Here is a 25,797-nt window from a genome sequence, read left to right as displayed (position 1 = left end):
TAGTCCCTTGATCTCTGTAGCAAGAGATTCTCTGCTGTCCTCTATACTGTTTTCAAGCCCAGCAATTAATTTTATGACTATTATTCTAAATTCACTTTCTGTTATATTATTTAAATCCTTTTTGATCAGTTCATTAGCTGTTGTTATTTCCTGGAGATTCTTCTGAGGGGAATTCTTCCGTTTGGTCATTTTGCATCGTCCCTGGAGTGGTGAGGACCTGCAGGGCACTTCCCCTGTGCTGTGGTGTATAACTGGAGTTGGTGGGCGAGGCCGCAGTCCGACCTGATGTCTGCCCCCAGTCCACCGCTGGGGCCACAGTCAGACTGGTGTGTGCCTTCTCTTCCCCTCTCCTAGGGGCGGGATTCACTGTGGGGTGGCATGCCCGTCTGGGCTACTTGCACACTGCCAGGCTTGTGGTGCTGGGGATCTGGCTTATTAGCTGGGGTGGGTAGGCAAGGTGCACGGGGGCAGGAGGGGCAGGCTTAGCTCACTTCTCCTTAGGTGATCCACTTCAGGAGGGGCTCTGTGGCCGCAGGAGGGAGTCAGATCCGCTGCTGGAGGTTTGGCTCCGCAGAAGCACAGAGTTGGGTGTTTGCATGGAGCGAGCAAGTTCCCTGGCAGGAATTGGTTCCCTTTGGGATTTTGGCTGGGGGATGGGCGAGGGAGATGGCACTGGCAAGCGCCTTTGTTCCCCACCAAACTGAGCTCTGTCGTCGGGGGGCTCAGCAGCTCTCCCTCCCTTTGTCCTCCAGCCTTCCCACTTCCTGAGCAGAGCTGTTAACTTATGACCTCCCAGACGCTAAGTCATGCTTGCTGTCAGAACACAGTCCGTCCGGCCCCTCCGCTTTTGCCAGCCAGACTCGGGGGCTCTGCTTGGCTGGCGAGCTGCCCTCCGCCCCGGCTCCCTCCCGCCAGTCCGTGCAGCGCGCACAGCCTCGCCGCCCTTCCTACCCTCTTCCGTGGGCCTCTCGTCTGCGCTTGGCTCCGGAGACTCTGTTCTGCTAATCCTCTGGTGGTTTTCTGGGTTATTTAGGCAGGTATAGGTGGAATCTAAGTGATCAGCAGGACACGCAGTGAGCCCAGCGTCCTCCTAAGCCGCCATCTTCCGACTTCCTCTCCCACCAAACATTTAAAGAAGACTTAATATCTATTCTTCACAAACTACTCTAAAAATTAAAAACAGGGAAAACTTCCACACTCATTTTATCAGGCCAGCATTACCCTGATACCAAAACCAGATAAACACATCATTAAAAATGAGAACTACAGACCAAAATCCCTGATGAACCTAGATGCAAATATCCTCTACCAAATACTATAAATGGAATCCAACAATACATTCGATAATTCATTCACCACAAGCAGGTGAGATTCATCCTGGGTTGCAAGGGTGGTTCAATATGCGCAAATCAACATGATACGTCACAGGCACCAAGAGAAAGAATAAGAACCATATGATCATCTCAAAAGACACAGAGAAAGCTAATGACAAAATGTGAAATCCATTCATGATTAAAAAAGAAAAACAAAACCCTTAACCAACTGTGTATAGAGAGAATATCTCAATATACTTAAAGCCATTTATGGAAAAACCACAGATAATATATCCATAATGGGGAAAAACTAAGAGCTTTTCCCTGAAGGCCATGAACAAGATAGGTTTGTCTATTCTCACCACTTTGTTTAACATACTCCTGGAAGTCCTGGGGCACCTGGGTGGTCCAGTAGGTGAAGCCTCTGACTCTGGATTTTGGCTCAGGTCATGTTCTCACAGTTCCTGAGATCGAGCCATGTGTGAGGCTCCGTGCTGACAGTAAGAAGCCTGCTTGGGATTCTCTGTCTCTCCCTCTCTGTGCCACTCCCCTCCTCTCTCTCTGTCTCTTCCAAAATAAATAATTAAAACTTAAAAAAAATTCTCCTGGAAGTGCTAGCCACAGTACACAAAATAGAAAGAAATTAAAGCATCCAAATGGGTGAAAAAGAAGTGAAACTTTCACTATTTGCATATGACTTACTACTATACAAAGAAAACCGAAAGATTCCACCAAAAAACTGCTAGAACTGACAAATGAATTCAATAAAATCAATGGACAGAGATCTGTTGCATTTCTATACACCAATAATGAAGCAGCAGAAAGAGAAATCAAGGATTCAATCCCATTTACAATTGCACCCAAAACAGTAAGACACCTAGGAATAAACCTAACCGAAGAGGTAAAAGGCTTGTACTCTGAAAGCTATAAAACAATGAGGGAAGAAATTGAAGATGACAGAAATAAATACAAAGACATTTCATGTTCAAGAATTGGAAGAATAAATATTGTTGAAATGTCTGTACTATCCAAAGCAATCCACACAGTTTACGCGAACCTTATCAAAGTACTAACAACATTTTTCACAGAACTAGAACAAACGATCCTAAAATTTGTATGGAAACACAAAGTGTCCCAAATAGCCAAAGCAAACTTGAAAAAGGAAGACCAAGCTGGAGGCATCACAATTCCAGACATCCAGTTATACTGCAAAGTTGTAGTAAACAAAACAGTATGATACAGGCACAAAATTAGACATATAGATAAATAGAACAGAACACCCATAAATACCAAGAACCCGGAAATAAATCCACAACTATATGGCCATTTCATCTTTGACAAAGCAGGAAATAATATCCAATAGGGAAAAGACAGTCTCTTCGATGAATGGATTAGGGAAAACTGGACAGCAGCATGCAAAAGAATGAAACTGGACATTTTCTTATATCACACACAAAAATAAATTCAAAATGGAATAAAAACCTAAGTGTGAGACTTCAAACCTTGAATATCCAAGAAGAGAACAGAGGCAGTAACCTTTTTGACATTGGCCAGAGCAACTTCTTTCTAGATATGTCTCCTGAGGCAAGGGAACAAAGACAAAAAGAAACAAACAAAAATTATTGGGACTATATCAAAATAAAAATATTCTGCACAGGTAAGGAAACAATCAACAAAACTCAAAGGCTACCTACAGCATGGGAGAAGATATCTGCCAATGACATATCTAATAAAGGGTTAGTATTTGAAAGTTATAGAGAACTTATACAACTCAATACCCCCAAAATAAATAATACAATTAAAAACTGGGAAGACATGAAAAGACATTTGTCCAAAGAAGACTTACAGATGGCCAATACAAACATGACAAGATGTTCATCATCACTTACCATCAGAGAATACACATCAAACCTCTAACAAGATGTCACCTCACACCTGTCAGAAGGGCTAAAGTAAAGAGAACAAGAAACAACCAGTGTTAGGGAGGATGTGGGGAAAAGAGAACCCTCAGCATTGTTGGTGAGAATGTGAACTGGTGCAGCCACTGTGGAAAATGGTATGGACATTCCTCCAAAAGTTAAAAATAGAACTACCCTGTGATTTAGCAATTGCACTAGTGGGTATTTACCAAAAGAATACAAAAACACTATTTCAAGGGAATGCATGCACCCTGATGTTTATGGCAGCATTACCTACAATAGCCAGTTATGGAAGCAGCCCAAGTGCCTATCGATTGATGAATACATAGAGAAGATGTGGTGTATATACACACACACATGCATACACACACACAGACACACACTATATATATAATATATATATATTCCACACACACAATGGGATATTATTTAGCCTTTTTTTAAGGCTTGCCATTGCAAGCCAAATCCTGACATTTGCAACAACACGGATGGTGCTAAAGAGCATAATAATAAGCAAAATAAGTCAAAGAAGACAAATACCATATGATTTCACTCACTTGTGGAATTGAAGAAACAAAACAGTTGAGCAAAGAGGTAAAAAAGAGACAAATCAAGAAACAGACTCTTAATTATGGAGAACACATGTAGATGCCAGATGGGGGTTTGGGGGATGCGTGAAATAGGTGATAGGAATTAAGGAAGACACTTGTGATGAGCATTGGGTAATGTATGCAAGTGTTGTATGGAATCATTGTATTATAGACCTGAAACCAATGTAACACTGTATGCTAACCAACTAGAATTAATTTTTTTAAGGGAAAATAAAATATCAGGTGTGAGATTATGTTAAAGCTGTAAACCTATAAAATGTTTTAAAAATATCTTATGAAATTGTATATTTATTTATAAGAATATAATTTATATATGAGATGTAGTATATATGATACATACACATATTTAATAATCATATAATTTATATGTGATATAATTATATATCATCTATATATTTCTAATGGATAAAAAGACAGCATTCCCATACACACACACACACACACACACACACACACACACACACATATATATGAAAGAAATGAAATCAAATTGTTCATATATCAAGACCCAGGGGATTTTCTTACATTGAAATGCAGATTAACATGATTGCCCCAGGCAACACTTGGCTCTCAGATTCACTCAGTAGGATGACAGACAGAAATCAAAGCATGTCAAAGGGGCCACATCAGATATTTTTATCTTCAGTGGGACATAGTCTTCAAAAAGTCCATAATGCAGTCCAGGTGCTAGTCTCTGCCCACCCCACCCTCAAGGGAGACTTTAGGTGTGGGAGATGAATTGACACCTATGGGAGTGGAGTCTGCCCTGGCTTAGCATCCTCATCTCCCTTGGAGCCTGTACGTCTAATAACAACTCCATGAGCATAACTTCCAGACCCCGGTTACAAGGGTCACTGCACTTAGTGATGTTCAAACTGTGGGTTCCCACCATTTGTTATACTTCATCCAGTATTCTTCCCAGACATGATATGATTTACCAAGCAAAGGGCATTTTGACCACAGACAGTTTTCTCTAAAAATCTAGCTGACATTCCTCCTTTATCAGATTTCCAGAAAAGACCTAGAAAATGAGCCTAAGATTAAATTTGTCATGGAGCAGTAGAAAGGGTGTTACACATTTACTGTTAAGAGTCTAAGTGATTTACATTTACGTTTTCTTTTTTGAAACACACCTTTGTTTTCCAAGCTGTATGACTTAACATATATGGACTCTAAAACAAACGACCAAACACCAACAACAAAAAGGAAGAAACACTTATAAATGTGGAGAATAAACTAGTTGTTGCCAGAGAGGGATGGGGGGGATGGTTGAAATTCAACAAGGAGATTAAGAGGTACAAACTTCCGGTTGTAAAATAACTAAGTCCTGGAGATGAAGCCTACACCATAGCGAATATAGTCACAAATATTGTAATAACATTGTGGGGTTATACATGATAACTACACTTCTGGAGAGCATATCCTAATGTATATCATTGTGAAATGACTATGCTATACACATGAAACTAATATAATATTACTGGAGTTCAATCAAACATTTTTTAATTAACAGATAGTTTTAGGCACTTGTGGGGATGAGCACTGGGTGTTGTATGTAAGCGATGAATCATGGGAATCTACCCCCAGAACGAAGAGCACACTGTATGCAGTGTATGTTAGCCAACTTGACAATAAATTACATTTTTAAAAAATTTAAAAATTAAAAAATAATTTTAACCCTCAAACAACAGGATTTTAAAAAAATGTGTTTAATGTTTACTTATTTTTGAGAGAGAGCAAGAGAGAAACAGTGTGAGCCAGGGAGGGGCAGAGAGAGAGGGAGACACAGAACCCAAAACAAACTTCAGGCTCTGAACCATCTGCACAGAACCCGATGCAGGGTTGGATCTCACGAACTTGAGATCATGACCGCAGCCGAAGTCAGACAGTTGTGAACCTACTAAACCACCCAGGAGCCCTCAAAACACAGTATTTTTAAAAGCACATTCCATTTTGTGTGCTTATCAAAACAAAAACAAAAAAATAAACAGAGGTGGCTAGGTAGCTCAGTCCCTTAAGCATCTACTCTTGATCTCAGCTTAGGTCATGATCTCAGGGTTTGTGAGTTCAATCCCCACACAAGCTCTGCCCTGATATCACAGATCCTGCTTGGGATTCTGCTCCTCCCTCTCTCTGACTCTCTCTCTCAAAATAAACAAACAACCAAACAAACAAATAAACAAAAACACAAAAAAACCCAGTGATACTTAGTATAAAAAGACTTTAAAGGTCATTAACCTCGTAATCATTAAACAACCTAATTATATCAAACATACCTGAGAATTTCAGATGTACATGTAGAAATATTAGGTAATGCATCCTGAATTAAGAGCTTTGACCTTCCCAAGCCCGCTGAATACTCCGTCAAAATCTAAGAAGAATTAAATACTATTGACCACAAAAGAGAATATCCTAGTACCACTTTTACTATGCATTATGAAAAAGACAAAAACAAAAACAAACAAACCAACAAAAAAATGGGGAAGTTTTTTCCTGAAAACCTTTGAATATTCACCTATAGGCACAATGTCAAGACAAAATGATGCCATCCCCTTCTGACTGCACTTATATTGAAGTGATTTTATAGTTTTCAATGGACTCATTTTACTGGCTACAGGGTCAGACACTTGATTGAGAATACCACCGTGTTTACCCCCTAAGTGGAACCTTCCCCTAAGATTTTTTAAAGCTCAGATTTCACAGAACAAATTGTAAATGCAATTATTATCTAGAAGATATGATGGTAAGATTTAATATAGTCATTATTTGTGGGTTTTTTAATTGGTGAGAGAAAGTGCGTACCAAAACACCTTCCAGTGAAACCCATAGCAATCCGCAGGCCTAGTTCTCTTCTTTCTTCCTACCTTAAAAGTTTTAAAGTTTTAAAGTAACCTCAGAAATCCAAACTGTGTGAGGTTACCCTACAACTTCACTCCTGGTTATTCTAAAATAGTTTACAGCATTGACCACTCCTCATGTATTATCCCAACAGAGTGTTGCAATGATCTGTTCTTGATATGCCATTTGTCCACTCATGTTCTCCCTGTCCTCCTGTGTTCACCGACATGTTCCTTCACACTCTGTGCTGGACCCACGCCACACTTGGTGCAAACAAGCCCCACCTCCTGCACCAAAGTCTATTTTTGTGTAAAAATTTCCTTCAGTCATTTATGACATTCCCTTGAGACATGAACTAGGTACATTCTTTTTAATCATTCTCTAGCACCTTATCCTAATCCAGTCGGTCAGCAGGCCTAGTGATTCATCTTCATGTTTCTTAACTTTTCATCTTCATACTACCTGTATTCTTCTTAAATTCTCAGTGAGGGTTCTGCATTTTATTCTCACTAAGACATGTCCTGCCTTTTCGTCTTCCTCCCTCTCTCTGAATCCATCCCAACTAGAATGTGAGTAAGATGAACTCAACTCACTTCTGCCTGCAAAAATTTCCAGCAGGGGGTAGAAAAGGATTTATCTTAAATCCAATTGGGACAATTGATTCTTACATTGTTCCAAACAGTTTAATGGCTGAATTCAGATATGTTTGTGCAATGTACAGGAAATTTTAGAATGCTCTACTTATTAAAATTTAGTAAATAAATCCTATGGTATGCTATAATTCCTATACAACATCACGAGAAGAACTCCTCTAATGAGTGTGTGTGTGTGTGTGTGTGTGTGTGTGTGTGTGGCATTAATCTGCATGTTCTTATTGACAAAGATTACCCAAGCAGAGAAGTGTGATTTCACAACCCCAGGGCCTATTAAAAACTCAGACTTTTAAGAATACATTGCAGGTACAGGTGAAGAGAAAATGAATCAAATTCACATACTGTCATTCTCCCAAGTTAGAGATGGGCCAAAGCACCATGGTCTCTTTATTCACACAGAATAGGTTAGGGAGGCCCACGACCACACCACTCTAGCACATTGGTTAATATCAACAGTTGGCAGTCTTTACACTGAAAGAAATTTATTTCAGAACACTAGCTTCTGCCACCTCTCAAGATAGGATGGAGAAATGAAACAGAACCAGTAAAGTTTCTCCATGTAGATTTGGGAAGGACATGCTTGGATTGATATTCCTCCCCAATCCCACCATCAACTCTGATAGGAAGCTCTGCATGCTAAGGGCAAAAGGCATGGAAGGAAGCCAAAAGAAGGGGCTAGAAGTTCGTTGAACACACTCAACACACACATGAAGCGGTGAGGTCCCAGACATAACCTGACTCCGTGGAAAACTATCATGTCCACACCCTCCCCTAAGAGCCCAATTAATATTTTTTCTGGTTCTAGGTTACCCACTGTGGTAAGAGCCTGAGTGAACCATGGTGGAGATAAACAGATGCTAGAGATCTAGATGTATCAAGATGTAAATATATTTTAGTAATTTTCCTGTCAGCTTCTATGATTTGTGGGTACTATAGGGAATAGACATAAGAGTCTCTTTGCCCTGGGATCTGGATGTGGCCTACATATTGCAAGTGAAAGTTAGTAGTATGAGATTTCGGAGGTGGCAGGTAGACTGAAGCTATCTCGGGTGGTGCACACAATGGTTTCACACACAGGAGTCTTGGCAACAGCCTTGTGTTCCCAAGACAGTCTTTCCCTTGGGGCTCTAGAAGAGCTGAGATGTCCACAGAGGCTTCCCACAGGTTCTTGACCCCTCAGAGTTAGGGGTCTGCACTGACCTGTGCTCCTTCAGGCTTCCTAACAGTCTAAAGATGGAAGTCTCTATTATATAGAAAAATTGTAGCAAACAGTTCTGTGAGAGTGTCTCCAGGGACTTCTATTTACAGACTGGACTTTTACTAGCACTGTGGCTCCACACCATTTGATGCCACGGAGAAGACCTTATTCAAGGGTCCTCGGAAATCCCCTCAGACTTAGGAAGCTCAAGTATAGGAAGAGACCCGGGGACCATGAGTAGAGTCCAGATAGGAACTTCTCTCCTGTCACAGGGAAAGGGAAATGAAAGTATTTTCTAAAGTTTCCCAAATGTAGTAATTTCCTGAGGAGAACCAATCAGTGCTTTAGAACTCAGCCATATCATAAGTTGCTGCAAAACACCTGAGGGTGAAGGTGCTATTACAACATACAAAATGTTTTTATATAAAATGCCTGTTTACCATATATTTAGGAGCACCTTAAGAACAACTTAGTATGCCAGCCAGCAAAGGGCAGGCATAACAACATCAGATTTGCTTTTTCCTCTGAGAGAGGAGATGAAAAGCCTAAATCATCGGACCAGACTCTCAGCAGAGACTGATACGGTAGAACTCTCATCTGGACCATTCTTTTGCCTCCAGGAAGTGTATTTCTTAACAGTTTTAGGGCAACACTGTGCTGTGGATCTCTCCTAAGTGATCCAAAAACCAGGGTCAGGGGATGTTCAAAACCCTTGGATGTGATTAGATAATCAGTAATGGTAGGGATTTCTCCCTCATGATTTGTGAGGGCAGCTGTGGGGCAAATAAGGCATCAGCACAGTAGTGTGGAAAATCCACCCTGAGCGTATGTGTCATGACTGATATTCAACAGTGAACTCACCATCAGATGGCCTGCTCACTGACAGGTCTCTCTTCACTGGTTGTATTCAGATTCCAGCCCTTTCTATGTGTGGTTTAATTGTCCTTATTATGGCCCCGTATGTTCACAAACATCAGGGCCAGAGTGTTTTAACTTTCCGTTTTCTCAGGAGAGAATATCAAAATAAAATCTTAGGAACAGAATTTCAATAATTTATGTCATGAGGACAGCAGTCATGATGTTATGATATGAGGAAGGTTATGGTAAAGCTTTCCTGTAGTTTCTTATCTCTATTACTGCCAGTAAAATAGGCTCTGCCCAATTTGCTCTACCGTATTCATCAACCTGATTCCTCAAGTGAGGTGTGTCCCCCCAGTCTACTCCAATCTCTGGTCATATTTCAAATAGTAGAGATTAGAGTCCACGGTTTCCAGTAACCACCACCTATGACATCTCTAACATCCATGTATAGTCAGGGGAATGTTGAAACTAACTTTCACCTCTGATGTTCTCTAAATATGGTACAGTGCCATGGATGCCCAGCTCTTGGACTGAGTTGTCACTCTGGGACAGTAGGACATGGAGGTGAATCTTAAAGCAATAAGAGGCTTCTTAAGTGAAACTCTGTCACACAACACTGCCAAAATCAGACATTCTCCATGGCATGACAATTTGCCATCTCTTAAGATGGTTTATTAGCCCTGAATTAGCATCCCCAGCTGTCACAGCACAGAGGAATCATCTGTCATTAGCTCTCACTTTGGTGTGTTTCCATTGACTCTCCTCTCACTATTAAGCTTCAAGCACATCTCTTTCTAGCATTTGGGCTGAAATGGAAGAGTCTGTGAGTAACTTCACAACATTCTTAAAAACCTGATGCTTTGTGTTGTTATTTGGTTGTGTGTTTATTTGATTAAGAACTTTATTTCTTTATCTAGTGAATGAAGTGCTTCCTTTCCTGAACCATTTACAAGAGCCCTTCCCTTAGTAACAGATGTACCATCTCAAAAGGTCTTTGTGATTGGCTGTACCTTAAGTGATTTGAATTTTAATGTCAGACCTTCTCTTTTCTTCTAGTCTTGTCACTTCTACCCCAGTCTAAGGCTCTACTGCCCCCATCAAAGCACCAAAGAAGAAAATGGCCATAAATGGAGTCCTGGTGCTAGGATTTCTTATCGTGGCTTTCCTGATGTGTCCTCAGGAATCCAGAGCTATCAAAGGTAGGTGCTGAGAGAATCAAATCTAGGGATATGAGCTCTGAAAACACTGGAGAGATGAACTGTAGACACTTGCAGGACAATCTTTGAAGTGAGCAAAATGATGATAGGTATTATGTTGCTATAAATCTGAAAGTATAGCAAATTGTAGTCTGGAGGAGTGCTGCCATTACCATTAATTGAAGTCAATCACATTTAGTTTAGAGAAGCAAAAACTGAGTTCTATATTGACTAATACCATTGACTTTGAAGTGTGCCAAATGTGAGGGAGGAGTAGGTTCTGAGAAGCATTAATAAGCTGCTGTCTGGGCTTCAATGTCTCTTACTGGAAAAAATGAGTGCCGTTACAAATTTCAACCTCACATAATTTTGTGGGGATCCAATGAGAAAACAATATGAGATGTTCTCAGCTCCTGTACTTAGCTGAATACATGCTGGTTAAATTTTGGCATGTGAATCTTATCAGCATATTTTGAGCACAGATGTTATATTGATGATCACTAGAAGGAACATTGCCCCAGAGCAACAATCTATCCAGGGAGAGGGAAGGCCAGGTACCTGATATGAATTGCAGTATATATGTGTATAGATATCAGAACATTTGTTTTCTAGGTAAAGTGAATACAATCTTGTATGTCAATTTTATATCCATTGACTGAAGAGAATTCAATATTTCATTTGATTCCACAGTTCAGGACATAGCCTTTTAAAGAGTATCTCCCTATTCTTAAAACTGCAATAGTCTGAGAGATTCACACAATTAAGGCTGAGGAGTATTCAATGCGTGGGAAAATACAGTGAGTGATCAATTCCTTTTTAGCAGCTGCTGGTGAATTTCCAAAGAGTGAATCACTTCACAGCTTGTAACATGGAGCTTAACAACACCTTCACAAGACTGAGGGATATTCATCCCTCTTTTCCTTCAATCCACCTTCTCTAACTCTGCCCCTTTATTTCTGCCTTAGAACTCTGTTCAGCCTGGTTGTCCTCCACCTGACCCTCATCTTCAGACTCATCCCTGCCCTCCACCACTCCTTCACTCTGTATGGTTCAACTCCGTATGGTTCCACTGCCCCTGCCAACATGTTTGTCTCACATACTGGACTCTTCTTACTCTCTTCCACCTGGTACCCACTCTGACACCCTTTCCTGCCTTTTCAGAAGAACATGTGATCATCCAGGCTGAGTTCTATCTGAAGCCTGACTCATCAGGAGATTTTATGTTTGACTTTGATGGTGATGAGATTTTCCACGTGGATATGGAAAAGAAGGAGACAGTGTGGCGGCTTGAAGAATTTGGACGTTTTGCCAGCTTTGAGGCCCAGGGTGCCTTGGCCAATATAGCTGTGGACAAAGCTAACCTGGACATCTTGATAAAGCGCTCCAACCACACCCCAAACACCAATGGTAACTTCTACACCGCTAGACATTGGAATCCTAACGTTGAAACAGATGCTTTGGCTTGTGTTACATTTTTGTGACTGACTTTCCCTCCCAGGGGCCTAGAGTCGCCATCAGCAAGCCCCTACCTCTCATGCCAAAGGCCCAAGAACAATGTATGAGTTTATTCCTTTCCTGAGGTGCTCACATCTTATCCTCATCACCCACAGTGACTCATACTGTGAGTCATTGCCCCAAATCTATGCCAGGAGAGACAGGAATAAAATTATACCCGTTACTTAAAGTATCCCAATATATCTTATACCATAACATTGGTTCCAATTCTTGGGGGAGAGTATCAGAGATAGGTATCTGAGACTGTGGCATAGGTTCTCGGGACACATTTCCAATTGCTTTTTCAAAAGCTTCAGTGGGAGGGAGAGGGTATAGCCTAAGCAGGGAGGCCTAATTTCTGTCATGCGTCCCCAGAACCTCCCGAGGTGACGGTGCTCTCAAACAGCCCTGTGGAACTGGGAGAGCCCAACATCCTCATCTGTTTCATCGACAAGTTCTCCCCACCAGTGATCAATGTCACGTGGCTTCGAAATGGAAAGCCTGTCACCACAGGAGTGTCAGAGACCGTCTTCCTGCCCCGGGAAGACCACCTTTTCCGCAAGTTCCACTATCTCCCTTTCCTACCCTCGGCGGAGGATGTCTATGACTGCAAGGTGGAGCACTGGGGTTTGGATGAGCCTCTTCTCAAGCACTGGGGTATGGACCATCCGTCAATCTCCTTTCTTCTATGGTTTCTTCCCATGATGCTTTGTCTGGTGCTTTGAGACCCAGAGTACTGTAACTCATCCATAACCATTGCTACAAATCCTATTCCTTGTCTTATCCCATTTTTCAGCTCCCACTTGTTAATCTGCATTCCCTTCATATATCATTCTGTCTTCCTCTTATTTAGGTGACTAATAACTCTTCATTGACTAAATGTCTACATTTGAATCTAAGTGCTTTTCCAGACCATGATCATTGCTTCTGTACCATACTCTGTTTTATTTTCCCCAAGTTTGATGCACCAACCCCCCTCCCAGAGACAACAGAGAATGTGGTATGTGCCCTGGGCCTGGTCGTGGGTCTGGTGGGCATCATTGTTGGAACCATCTTCATCATCAAGGGCATGCCCAAGGTCAATGCTGGTGAACGCCGGGGGCCTCTGTGAGGCATCCACAGGTGGGTTAAATGTGGGCAGAGGAAGACATATATGGAGTTTTCCAAGGGTAGGAAACAGCATGGGTAGAGGATTGTGATGCCTTTCAAGTGATAGGAAAGTCATGGCTCTTGCTAGGATATCTTTGCTAGGATAGAGCCAGACATTGACATCGTCTGGTATCCCAAAGCTTCAAGATCCCTTATTTCTTTCCGTATGTGTGTACCTAGACCAAAACTTCAGTCTTGGAAATTACCTCCACTACCTAAGACCATTGTTTCACATCAGAGTATTGAATCCAAGTGTTCAAGGTAACATTTGGGCACTTACTGGTTTGTATTTCCTGAGGCAGACCTTCAGTTAAGAAGGGTTTCCAGAGTTTGGCTCACTTGGGCTTAGGGCAGATTCAGTGCATGAAATGAAATTCTCTTGAAGGTCAATACCTATATTTGCTTCTCTAATCTGAAAAGTGATGTTGAAACTTCCAAGGGAAGGTAAGCAGTGCTCTGCTCATTCATCCTTACTCAGAGTGTAGGGGATGCAGTTCATGTTGGAACAGTGGTATTTAGCTTGTGTTTACTGGACAGATGTGAGAGGAATGTTATGAGGTTTTTCCAAAACAAAGGATTAAGGGAGAAGAATAAGGATCTGACAAAAGAGCTTAAAATACTCATCTTAATCTTTAGTAACCATGTATGTCTTTCTACAGGCAATGGCTTTTCCCAAAGAGAAGATCAATGAAGAAATGTGTGCCTTGAAAGCTTTATAAGCCTGGCAACATCCCAATTGCTCACCTCACTGAAGACAACTATTTTTCAGCATTTTCAGCCCTTTAGCTATTCTAAGAATGATGCCTTCCTGATCTGTCCAGGCTCTGCTGTGGAGTTATTCCCTGTTTGCTGCCCTTCTTGGGTCTATTTTTCTCCATTTTCTACCATCATTTGATCATCACCATGTGTTGCCTCTGGAATAGACCCCAGAGGATGCCTTCTCTGCCCGGAAACACTTTGAATGTTCAATTCAAACATCTCTTCACACTTATTGCTTGGGTTTCTCCCAACTGTGATTGTGTTTTTTCTTAAACACAATAAACTTTTGATGTTCTGAGGGAAGGTTTGGTGTGTAAGCCAGTTCTTCACAGAGACTAGAGAATATGTACGATTCTTTCTTCCAAAATGCGTGAATGTTGAATGTCTGTGAGAAGTTCTGTAAGTAATCAGAAATATCTAGGTTCATTAGGACCATGCCTCACTTGTAGCATCCATAAGCAATTCAGTTGCTGTGATCCAGTCCCCCTATGGAAAACCCTAGAGTAGAGTTTGTTGGGAGATCTCTACTTAGCAATGATTTCAGGATCTGGTCTTGCTTCTTGAGTCTCCAACCCAATGATATATCTGGACCTTGGTAGAATGAATGCAACGTGTAGGGTTTAGCCTCAGATAATGAATAAGACTCATGATGGGCAGCAGGTGGGAGTGGAGTAGGGAAGAGAAGAGTAGGAGTCATATACCTTACAGAATTTCAGAATGTATCAGTGACACTCATTCCAGGTTTAAGGAAAAATAGGATTGGACATTGCGTGTCAGCATTACCCATCTAATTAACATGGTCTAGGATGCCTGTTTCATCACCTGGAGAATAGTCTGACTTATTCCTGGAAGACTCTTGTATTGCATATGTATCCCTGAGTAGAAACCCTCAGTAAAAAGTGGGAGGTTGGACAGGACATGACATTTAGATGGACTGAAAACATGTTTGAGACACAGAGGGTTATTGCTCATTTACCTATGAAACTCTTACTAAGCGGTTACCAGGGCCTAGCCGATACCTTCCAGATTAATTATCCTGACAGTTTGCGAGAGTGGCAAATAAGGGCAGTTGCAATGATGTCAATTTGGGGTTCAACTTGCTCTACCTTTGTTATCTGTGCATTCACTGGTACCCTGCTTAACTAACCTATCTGATTCCTTTCTTGACGATACTGATGGCAATTTTTCCCACACTGAGTTATTATTACAAGAATCAAAGGAAAACTGCAAAAAGAGTAAGATGCATAGAATGCATAGAAGTAACAATGCTTCAAGAATTATAAATTCCATTATTTTTTCTCAAAATTTCAATACCTGATGATAAAAATCCCGGAAAAGAACAAATCACGGCAAGATGACTTTGAAGGGTAGCAGAATACATCACCCCAAAATATACCACTTAGCCAAAAGGATCCTTTAGAGCTGAGAAGGTGGTCTTGGGTAATCAAATTGTGTTAGATTGCTTATTGGCTGAAGAAAGAGTCTGTGCCACAGCAGATACCTCCTGCTGCTCCTGGATCAACACCCCTAATATTACAGAAACCCAAACACAGGAAAATGACAAACAAGCTTCTTGGCTAAAACACATTGATACCAACTGGTTTGGTACCTGGGGGTCCTGACTAAGAGACATACTTCAGTCCCTTGGTATTCTCCTGATAGTCGTCATGAAGCTGTGTTCTCTCAAGGGGTTTAAACACATGTTTATAATCACCAGCAGTACATCAGATGGTCTCACTGCACTTGGAGAAGCAGAAATGGCATGAACGGTGAGGTGCAAACACCTTCCACGAACCTGATCTGATAACCTAAGAGTTTCACAGGGAAACAAGAATAACTTCAGCCTGATGGTGACTGAGAGAGTCACTAATGCCAAATTTTTGGTCCATCTCTCATGCATGAAAGGATGACAAAATAGGAGATGATTGGAGTAATTTTACTAGGAGGCTATTGGACAGAGATGGCTCCAACATCTTGGTAACTTACGTAAGCAAACTGAATCCTAAGCCAGACTCTATTCCTATAAGTGCACTTGTATCCCAGCCAAATTCACCAATAGCCAACTGGGCTTTTCCAAGTCAGACTGAATAAGATATAGCGAACCAGGTAATTTCCATGTTTTGCTTCTGCATCTGCTCTATGAAAGCCTTTCTCTAGTTCCTGTCAGCCAAACAGGAAATGTGACAAAAATGATAATGTATCTTAAAATGTACAATGTTGCTATAATAATATTGTTTAAAAATGTTGCAGTAGCCATGAAAATTAATGGTTTAGACAAAAATTTGCCAAAATACATATTTAAAAACCCTCAGATATCTGGAAACACTTGGATCATGGATTATGGCTGACTTTTAATTCTTCACTGAAATTTTCCTTATGTTCACAGGTTTCTGCCACAAACGGATGTTAGGTCAAATGTGAATATTTTCTTTTTAAAAAATCGTACACCTCTACGATAAGTCAAAAGAACAGGAAAAACAAAAATTTAAAGAATGGCATGATCATACAGGCGCCTGGGTGGCTCACTGGGTTAAGCATCCGACTGTGGCTCTGATCTTGGTCTCACAGCTGGTGGGGTCCAGCCCCACGTCAGGCTCTGAGATATAGCTCAGAGCCTGGAGCCTTCCTCGGATTCTGTGTCTCCTCCTCTCCCTGCCCTCCCTGCTCATGCTCTGTCTCTCTCGCTCTCAAAAATAAGTAAACATTAAAAAGAAAAAAAGAATAGAATGATCGCAAATAATTTAAATGGAAATTATAATGTAGAGTAGTATAGTATATATGACATGTTTTCTATGGGCAGAGAAACAAATTGGTCCCCAAGTTCTCATAAAATACAATATGAAGCATATATAAACCACAATGAAAACCTTAATACGTTCTAAAAGAGAATCTCTTACATGTTCTTCAAACATGATTTTAAACCCTGCCAAGAGTGAATAACATCTACATAGAAGACAATATTTCCTGAAATTTGACTGGTTAGAGATTTAGCAAATAATTAAATGAACAGTCTTACATATAATTGTGTTTTACATTTCAATGTTTTTCTTTATTCACCAAAGCTGTAATGTAACTTTTTAAAACTGAAGGTGAAAACAATGACCTAATTATTCACCTCAAAGTTTAAAAAAAGACAATAAAGCCAACTCCATGAATTAGGGAGATTTGAATATTAAAGTTATAATGAAAACAAATCCATTGCAAAATAAAACACTTAAGATCATATAAAATTGTGTGCTTAAGAAGTGATATGACAGATACATGGAGATTTTAAAGAATTTAGGAGAATATCAGGTAAAATATCACACCAAACAATTTCAAGTAATATGAATGATTTTGTGGGGAAGTAAAAACTGCCTAAATTAATACAAGAAAATGACAGAAATGGAATAGAGATGCAAACACGAATTACATTTTTTCCATTTAAAATACCTCTAGGAAATGTATCAGACTCATATCAATTTCTTTTTCTTGTTTTTCAAAATAGAGATAATTCTTATACCGTATCAGCTATCAGGTCTTCCAGAGCTTAGAACAGGTTGACTTTATTTTAGGGAAGTACTCACACCAAATCACACTTCCCAGCGTACGTAACTAATACTCATCGGAGAAAGTTCCAGCTCACCAGGATCTCCCAGAAAGGAGTTTATTACTTTTGTCTGGTTCCCCAGTGTTTGCAGCTGCTGCCAGGGTCCACCCCTATCTTACTCCACTCTGGTAGCCAGTGGGACTTCTGCTCATGGGTCCTACAGGACTGTAGCCAATGGAGAAAGCGTTCTTAGCCAGCTACCACGGTCAGGGCACAGCAAGAGGCAACTGATCAAGGAGTCCATCTTATCTGCCCAGGGGACACTCCTTGATCATCTGGCTCTTTGTGGCCAGGGGCCTTGCATTTCTGGACTGTAACTATTGGAGAGAACATTCTTGGCAGACTAACATCCCCCGGGCATTATGCAGAGAGCAGGCTGAAACCCACCCACAGTCTTTCTATGAAAGGGGCATTTGCTTGTCTTGGAACTTTGGTCTGGGAAATATGTTTGGCTGACATCTAGGAGCCTGTGGAGGTGCACTCCCCTAGGGGACAGAGGCCGGTGGGTGACATCGTTTCCCTCTCCCTCTGCCTCGCTCCAGGGACTCCTGCTCTTGTCCAGAAAGGAACTTGTACACTCAACTGGCATCACTTTTGGGACTGTCACCCAAGGGGACACAGCTAGTGGCCAGCAGCACTGACATTTGTTGTCCCCCAGCACTGTATCTATTTGTACACTTTGAAACCTGCTGCCCGACTATCTGGCTTCCAATCAGCCTGAATCTAGGTGACAACTGACACCCTCCCTCTGGGGCATCCACAGGGCTTGCCATACCCTCAAATACCAGGAACCACTAAAATACAATCGGCTGCTTGGACAGTCACCAAAGTTTGAGAGACCATCAAATGCTAATGCAGGTGTGAATGAGAAGGTGTATCTACAAGGGGCCACTTCTGCAACCCTGGGTGAAGTGCCTGTTTTATCTGATGCAGAGAAACCAACAAAGAGAGCCAGGCAAAATGAAGAAACAATATGTTCCCAAGGAAAGAACAAGATAAAACAGCAGAAAATTCCTTAATGAAATGGAGATTTTTACCTCATCAAAGTTTCAAACACTGGTAATAAAGGTGCTCACCAAACTAGATGAAGAATAAGCACACAAAGAACTTCAACAAAGAGTTAGAAAATATAAGAAGGTACCAAACAGAAGCATTTTGTACCCAGCATGTTGCTTTTGGGGTCCATCCAAGTTTTTGCATCCATCGGTGGTTTGGTTTTTTTACTGCTATTTCATGGGATGGATATACCACCATTTGTTTAATCAGGACCTATTGAGCAAAATGTAGCTGTTTGTACTTTTCAACTATTACAACAAAGTTACTGTAAATATTTATGTAGAAGTTTTTGGGCTTTGTATAAATGTAAATGTTCACTTTTTTGAAATTATGCCTATGACTACAGTCTCTGGATCATGTGGTAAGTACACATTTCAGTTTTTTCATTTTTGTTTGGTTTGGTTTTTTAGTTTTCCCCCAAGTTTTTATTTAAATTCCAGCTAGTTAACATACAGTGTGATATCAGTTTCAGGTGTACCATATAGTGATTCAACACTTCATTACAACACCCCGTGCTCATCACAAGTGCACTCCTTTAATCCCCATCACCAGTTTCGCCCATCGCCCTGCCCACCTCCCCTCTGCTAACCATCAGTTTGTTCCCTATAGTTATCAGTCTGTTTCTTGGTTTGCCTCTGTCTTTTGGTCCCTATGCCTGTATGTTTTCTTTCTTCAATTCCACATATGAGTAAAATCATATGGTATTTGTTTTTCTCTGACTGACAATATTTTTAGCTGCATCCACATCATTGCAAATGACAAGATTTCATTCTTTATTATGGTGTGGAATGTTTCACTGTATACATATGCTACATCTTCTTTATCCATTCTTCAGCCTATGGACATTCAGGCTATTTTCATAATTTGGCTATGCAGATAACGCTGCTTACATAAGGGTGCATATATTCCTTTGAATTAGTATTTTTGCATGCTTTGGATAAATACCTAGTCGTGAAATGGCTGGATTGTAGGGTAGTTCTAGTTTTAACTTTTTGAAGGACCTCGAAATGCTTTTCAGAGTGACTGCACAGTTTTCATTCCCACCAAAGTGCAAGAGGGTTCCCGTGTCTCCATTTCCTTCCCAATACCTGATGTTTCTTCGGTTGTTGATTTTAGCTATTCTGACGGTGTGCAGTGATATTTCATTTGTATTACCCCGATGATGAGAGATGTTGAGCATCTTTTCATGTGTCAGTTGGCATGTGTATGTCTTTCTTTGGAAAAATGTCTGTTCATGTCTTCTGCCCATTTTTAACTGGATTTTTTGGTTTCGGGTGTTGAGTTTTGAAAGTGTTTATATATTTTGGATACTCACCCTTTAGCATGTAGGTCATTTGCACATATCTTCTCTCGTTCTGTAGGCTGCTTTTAGTTTAGTTAAAAAGGCAACATTTCATGTATAAAACAGCCCATCTATTTACAGAGTGGCTATACACTTTTGAATTCCTCCCAGCAACTTTTGAAAGGTCTAGTTTCCCCACGTCTTTGCCAGCACTTTGTATTGTCACTATTTTCTTAGCTGGTTAAATAGGTGCAGTGATTCCTTACTGTGGTCTGAATTTGCATTTCCCTAAAATTTGTGATGCTGAACATTTTTTCACCTCTTTTCCTTGCCATCCAATATCCTCTACAAGAAGATTCTGTCCCTTGGTCCATATATCCATCTCTCTACCAATACCACAAAGGTTTACTTGGTTACTATAGCTATAGAATAAGACTTCTATAATCTATGACTGACCAAAATGTGGGAAAATATCCCTTTGTAAACAAACATTTATCTTTTTCTCCCTACCTGATTTCTCTATAATTTAGAAACTCTCAGTGAGTATTCATAATTTCATGGCAATGATACTTATTTGCAGAAGCTCAGTAAGAATCTATTTCCCTTGTAACAGGAAACATTGATCATACCACCAAGTCTTTGACTGGAATGTCATATTTGGGGAAGATATGTACAAACTCAGATATGACCAGACACCTTTGAGTTACTAAGGTTGAATTTTTGGAATCAATGTAACCCCTTGGAAAAATTACCCTGGTATCTTGTTTATAGGGTTCCCAGTAGCACAAACAAGTAAGGCTATTACCTAGCTGCTCTGAAACCTGGGATATTTGGAAGAACCTTCAGAAGAGAGGAAATCACCCAAATCTATAGGGATTGAAACTGAATCTGATGCTAAGTATTTATTCTGACTCTTACCCTCAAAAGGCTACTATAAGCTCAATCTGAAATTCCTTAGGAAAAGTTTTATAGCAAAGCAGATTAAAAAAAACTTATGGGGGTGCCTGGGTGGCTCAGTTGGTTAAGCCTCCATTTGGCTCAAGTCACAATCTCACAGTTAGTGGGTTTGAGTCCTGCATTGAGCTCTGTCCTGATGGCTCAGAGACTGGAGACCGCTTTGGATTCAGTGTCTACCTGTCTCTCTGCCCATCCCCTATTCAGGCTCTGTCTGTCTGTCTGTCTCTTCTCTCTCAAAAACAAATAAACATTTAAAAAATCAGAAAAAAACTTACATGGCCAGTCAGTATTCTTGCTATATTTAAGTAAGTAATTAGGTCAAGCTTATTATAACAGGACTTATTTTACATAAAAATTTAGTCTTAATTTGGCTATCTTTGATGGAAATGAGGGTGATTTTTAGAGAGAAAAAAACATGTTTCTGAACACACTGCCATGGGTGTTAGATTCTAGTTCAGATGAATTGTCTTTGAGTATTTGTTGTTTATGCAACTGGGTTTGGATCCTAAATTCTTCTGGTCTCCTGAATATCTGGCTAGTTTTCTAACTGTCTGCATGCACAGCATAGGCCTAACTTGGAGAGCTCACCTGCAGGACCACCTCCTAAAATGAGACAACTGTTTAAATGAACTGACCCAATTTACCTCGTTATAGATCGTGGAATAAGATGCTAACACTGTACATGGAAGTTCCAAAATAATGGCTCTATGCAGGATGGGGGCTGAGCCTGGTGCTAGGGAATATTTGCAATTGGGAACAAGGCAGTTTCATTCCAGAAATCCTGATCCATGCCCTTTGTTAACAGGCAGTAGCTAGAGTGTTCATTGCTCCTACCCCGCAACAATGAGGAATGGTGAAAACAGTGGGGTTTTGAAGCCAGAATCCATCTTGTCAGTTCAAATGGAAGAATGAACACTAGAGGTCACATCCCCCCAGGCACAGCTGGACTGGCCAAGGAACACATACACCTAGGCTCAGAGCCAAGGAATGTTTGCTTATCATTCAAAGGAACCTGTAAGACAAATAGCCAGCATATGCTAAAGATGTAATCCCTAGATGCAACCCTACTAGCTTAACATAAAGAATGTATTAAAGACTTTCTCACCAGATAGTTCCCTCAAAGGTTGGTCTCCACAACTAAGAGAGGTGTTTGGATTCCTTCAGGCCACACTACCAGCAGGAAAACCAGCAGCATGTGAACATCTAACAAATAACACCCTCAGAGCTGGGACACTGTCAGGAGGCTTGAGGCCTATTCAGTGACAGGAGGAACTCATTTTGCATTTGCCACACACCTCCCACATGCAAAGACTTTAGGACACGGGAAATTGGCTCCAAATGTCCCCCTCCCCTCACCCTTGGTGGCTTGGTGTTCTAACCCACTGGGCCAAGGGGTCACATCCAGTGCTTCCTTTGTCCCCTTGTTCTATATTGGTCAGGACCAAAACATGGACACAACTAACTGCTTCTGAATAGCTGATATTTGGTACTACGGTGGAATTATTTCTATGAGTGGCACCCAAAACACCCGTGTATAATATAGACACACCCTCTGACAATATTAGGACAAAATATCTGCTAACATCCCCCAGGAAGGATATCTAAGCCAGGGTTTTCGCTCCTGGGGACCAAACAGCTACTGCGTTATTTCTAAATGAAGACTTGATCTATGAATTGCCTTTAAACATTTGTCTTGTCTCCCCTGATCTCACACTGCTGATGTCCCTCCCTGTTCCCTGTCAAAGGCCACCAGTGATGTTGAAATTCACAATTGCTCCCACTGCCAGGTCTGTGGAGTGCTGAGCATGTTGTCGCATATGCAGAAGATTATCAATCATGTAGAGAAGATCTCTTTTGCTGATGCCTTCCCTAGATGGTTCACCTCTTCACTGACTTGCTGGGGAACTATAGTCTTAAGTATTTTCTTTTGTCTTAAGTATATCAACTTCACGTTGCCACGTATGTAAGTCACTTCCTAATATCCGACTCTAGGGTAATCATGGAAGAATGGCACATAAAATACTGTACAGGCTATAAAGTTGCTTGGGGTGGAGAGTAGGAGTGCTGAGAATACTCCTTCTTCGGCCTGCCATCTTGCCCGTGTCCCCCATTGACCTCTCTCAGGGCTACGTGTCCCAGGCCCCTTGGACATTAATGTATATGCCTTAGAATGGCAGACCGTGACCAGAATGCAGGGAGGTTTGTTCAGGTCCTGTATATCTCTGTTTAGATAACTATTAGCAGTAACACAGTTTCTCCCCTTGTCATGAGCATGCTATGAAGGCGCACACTCCCGTTGTGTCTTTCCACAATGTCAGCTTTACTCAGTCATGAAATAAAGTGAATCATATTTATAAGCAGGCTCAGAATTCCAAACTCAATGACATTTCACCATGTGATTAAACCTGTCTTCTGACAGGGCACCCAGCAGAAATGAGACAAATCACACAACACACAAGATAACAGAAGGGTGTAGGAAGTTAACAAACCACACGTGAAGTCCATCTGTGGGGGCGCCTTTGAGAGACCGTGGTCAGGTCCTGGTCAGCTCTCGGCACTTACTGCTTATTATGTTCAAGCAGTGAAGGATTTCCCTTCTGCCTGGAGATCAATCGGGCAGAGTCTTCGACAGCAGTTGCCTTTCTAAAGTGGTCAGACACAGAGGGGTCATGTCCGAAGAGTCTGAGAGTTGGCTGCAAAAATCCTCCCCTTTTTATAGGGATTTAATTAGCCTTGGGCTCTGGCAGACCCCCTCTGCTTCTGCTTGTTATCAGTTCTGGGGTGTCAGCTGATGCTGGTCCCAGTGATATCTCCCAGTGCAGTACCTTAACTGCTTGTGTCATTGCTTTGACCCGGGCTCCTGCTTGACACGAGAGTCTCGATTTTTCTGTCTCCCTCCTGTTGTACACATGGTGTCCCCGCACTCTGTAAAATCTGTAAGACTAAGGTCCAGACTTCAGAAAGACTAGCTGTGCAGCTGTCTGGATCACCATCTATAAGTTGGCGCTCCTCCCTGTAAGTTATCCTGAACAAGTCTGTGTAAACTGGATGGAGTTGCCTACTTCATTTTTCAATCAAAGAAACTTCACGGTCTGCAGGAGCCTTCACAGTTCTTCCACTCACCAACAATCCTGAAATTGGGAATTTGTGTTTTGGCTCCTTCGTTGTAAGTCTTCCTAAATGTTTCTTAATTACATCTTTTTTTTTTTTTTTCAACGAACAAGCTCTATGTGTCATGGAGTTTTTCTAGTGTCTTCTTTTCCCAATTTTGTTTCTTTCTGTTCTTACAGGTACTACTTGTTTTCTTCAGTTTCCTTTAGGCTATTTTGCTGCTACTTTTTCTACGTTATTGAGGTGGGAACATAGATTATTGATACGTGATTTTTTCTCTTTTTTAACACAATTTCAAGTTAGTTAATATAGAGTTTAGTATTGGTTTCAGAGGTAGAATGCAGTGATTCATCACTTACGTATACATCCAGTGTTCATCCCAACAAGTGCCCTCCTTAATGCTCATCACCCATGTAGCCCATCCCTCCAAACACCTCCCTCCATCAACCTTCAGTTGGTTCTCTATATTTAAGTCTTTCATGGTTCGCATCACTCTCTGTTTTATCTTTTAAATTTTCCTTCCCTTCCCCTATGTTCATCCGTTTGTTTCTTAAATTTCACGTGAGTAAAAGCATGTGATATTTGTCTTTCTCTGACTGACTTATTTCCCTTAGCCACGTTATTCTAGGTGCTAGGTCCATCCACGTTATTGCACATGGCACGATTTCTTTCATTTTTATTGCTGAGTAATATTCCATTATATATATGCATATATGCCACTTTTCCTTTATCCATTCATCAGTTGATGGACATTTGAGCTCTTTCTACAATTTGTTTGCTGTTGATAGTGATGAGGGAAACAAAGGCCAGAGAAATTTTGCTTAAATGAAATCTCCTTACAGTTTGCTGCCCACCGATAGACATCTGAAACATGCAAAGTGTGACCTTGCTCCAGGAACTCAGGGCTGCCTTACTTGCTTGATGTTTTTTGTTTGCCTAAGTGTAAACTTATCTTCACAGCAGCTAGGCCCTCAAGGTCCTGAAAGCCTTGCTTCCAAATTCGTTAGAGACTTACACTATCCCTGGCCCCCACTAACTTAAAAACATATCATCAGTCACTCCTCACAACCTCAGTGCAGCTCTTTTTGTCCACAAGTCCTGTCGCTGTGCTTTAATAAAATCACACTTTTGCACCAAAGATGTCTCAAGAATTCCCTCTTGCCATTTGCTCAAGAACCCCATCACATTGGCGCTCTTATGTAAGGCTTTCTGAGTCTTTTCATCTGTACTCCGAGCCTTGGTTCAAACTTGGTGAGAGCTTTCTCTTTTCTTCCTTTACTCTCATTTCAGGGGCATTTCAAGGACTGGGCTCTTATTGGAACACTTTCATGTCGATTTCTCAGTCTATAATCCTCTAGCCCATGTCTACTCTCCAGAGAGGAGAAAGCCTCCCTTTCAGCTGGAAGTTAGTACCCTGGCCAGAATGGTATTAAGACCCAGAAACTTGATGCCCTCTCTTTATTCCTGTCTTCATACAACGTTGTCTTTCTTGGGTGTGGGACAGCCACCTAAGAAACTAGCACAGCTCCCAATCTTATGACTCCTGTGTGAGGGTTCCTCCTTATTGGTCTAATGTGATCCCCTCCACATCCCTGGTCTAGCCACTTCTGGCCACAAGACCTCCACTAGAAGCCTGCCAAAACCAGTACCCGATTGAAGTAAAACCCAACCGGGGACCGTTTCCTACAAAAGTTGGATGTAAAGACAGTATGTGTCGCAATGTCACTTAGATCATGATGGATTTCTATGTTTACTCTTTTCTGTCAATGTCCTCTAGTAACTACTTAAATCACAGAATTGGGTAATTCGCC

At 41.1% G+C, this 25,797-nt stretch overlaps 1 protein-coding gene across 1 annotated transcript; it reads left to right on the top strand.

Annotated features, from left to right (window-relative positions):
* The first annotated feature begins 10,453 nt into the window (after positions 1–10,453).
* Positions 10,454–14,294, top strand: LOC113598915 (HLA class II histocompatibility antigen, DR alpha chain-like). The gene is made up of 5 exons (XM_027058049.2): positions 10,454–10,592; positions 11,751–11,996; positions 12,459–12,740; positions 13,040–13,205; positions 13,892–14,294. Exons 1-4 carry the CDS (start codon positions 10,511–10,513, stop codon positions 13,192–13,194), a joined length of 765 nt encoding a protein of 254 aa, XP_026913850.2. The 5' UTR covers positions 10,454–10,510; the 3' UTR covers positions 13,195–13,205; positions 13,892–14,294.
* The last annotated feature ends 11,503 nt before the right edge of the window (positions 14,295–25,797 follow it).

This window comes from Acinonyx jubatus, chromosome B2, assembly GCF_027475565.1.
Source record: "Acinonyx jubatus isolate Ajub_Pintada_27869175 chromosome B2, VMU_Ajub_asm_v1.0, whole genome shotgun sequence".
Classification (NCBI taxonomy): domain Eukaryota; kingdom Metazoa; phylum Chordata; class Mammalia; order Carnivora; family Felidae; genus Acinonyx; species Acinonyx jubatus.
Note: the sequence above shows the minus strand (reverse complement) of the source record. Positions and strands in the feature narration are given on the sequence as shown.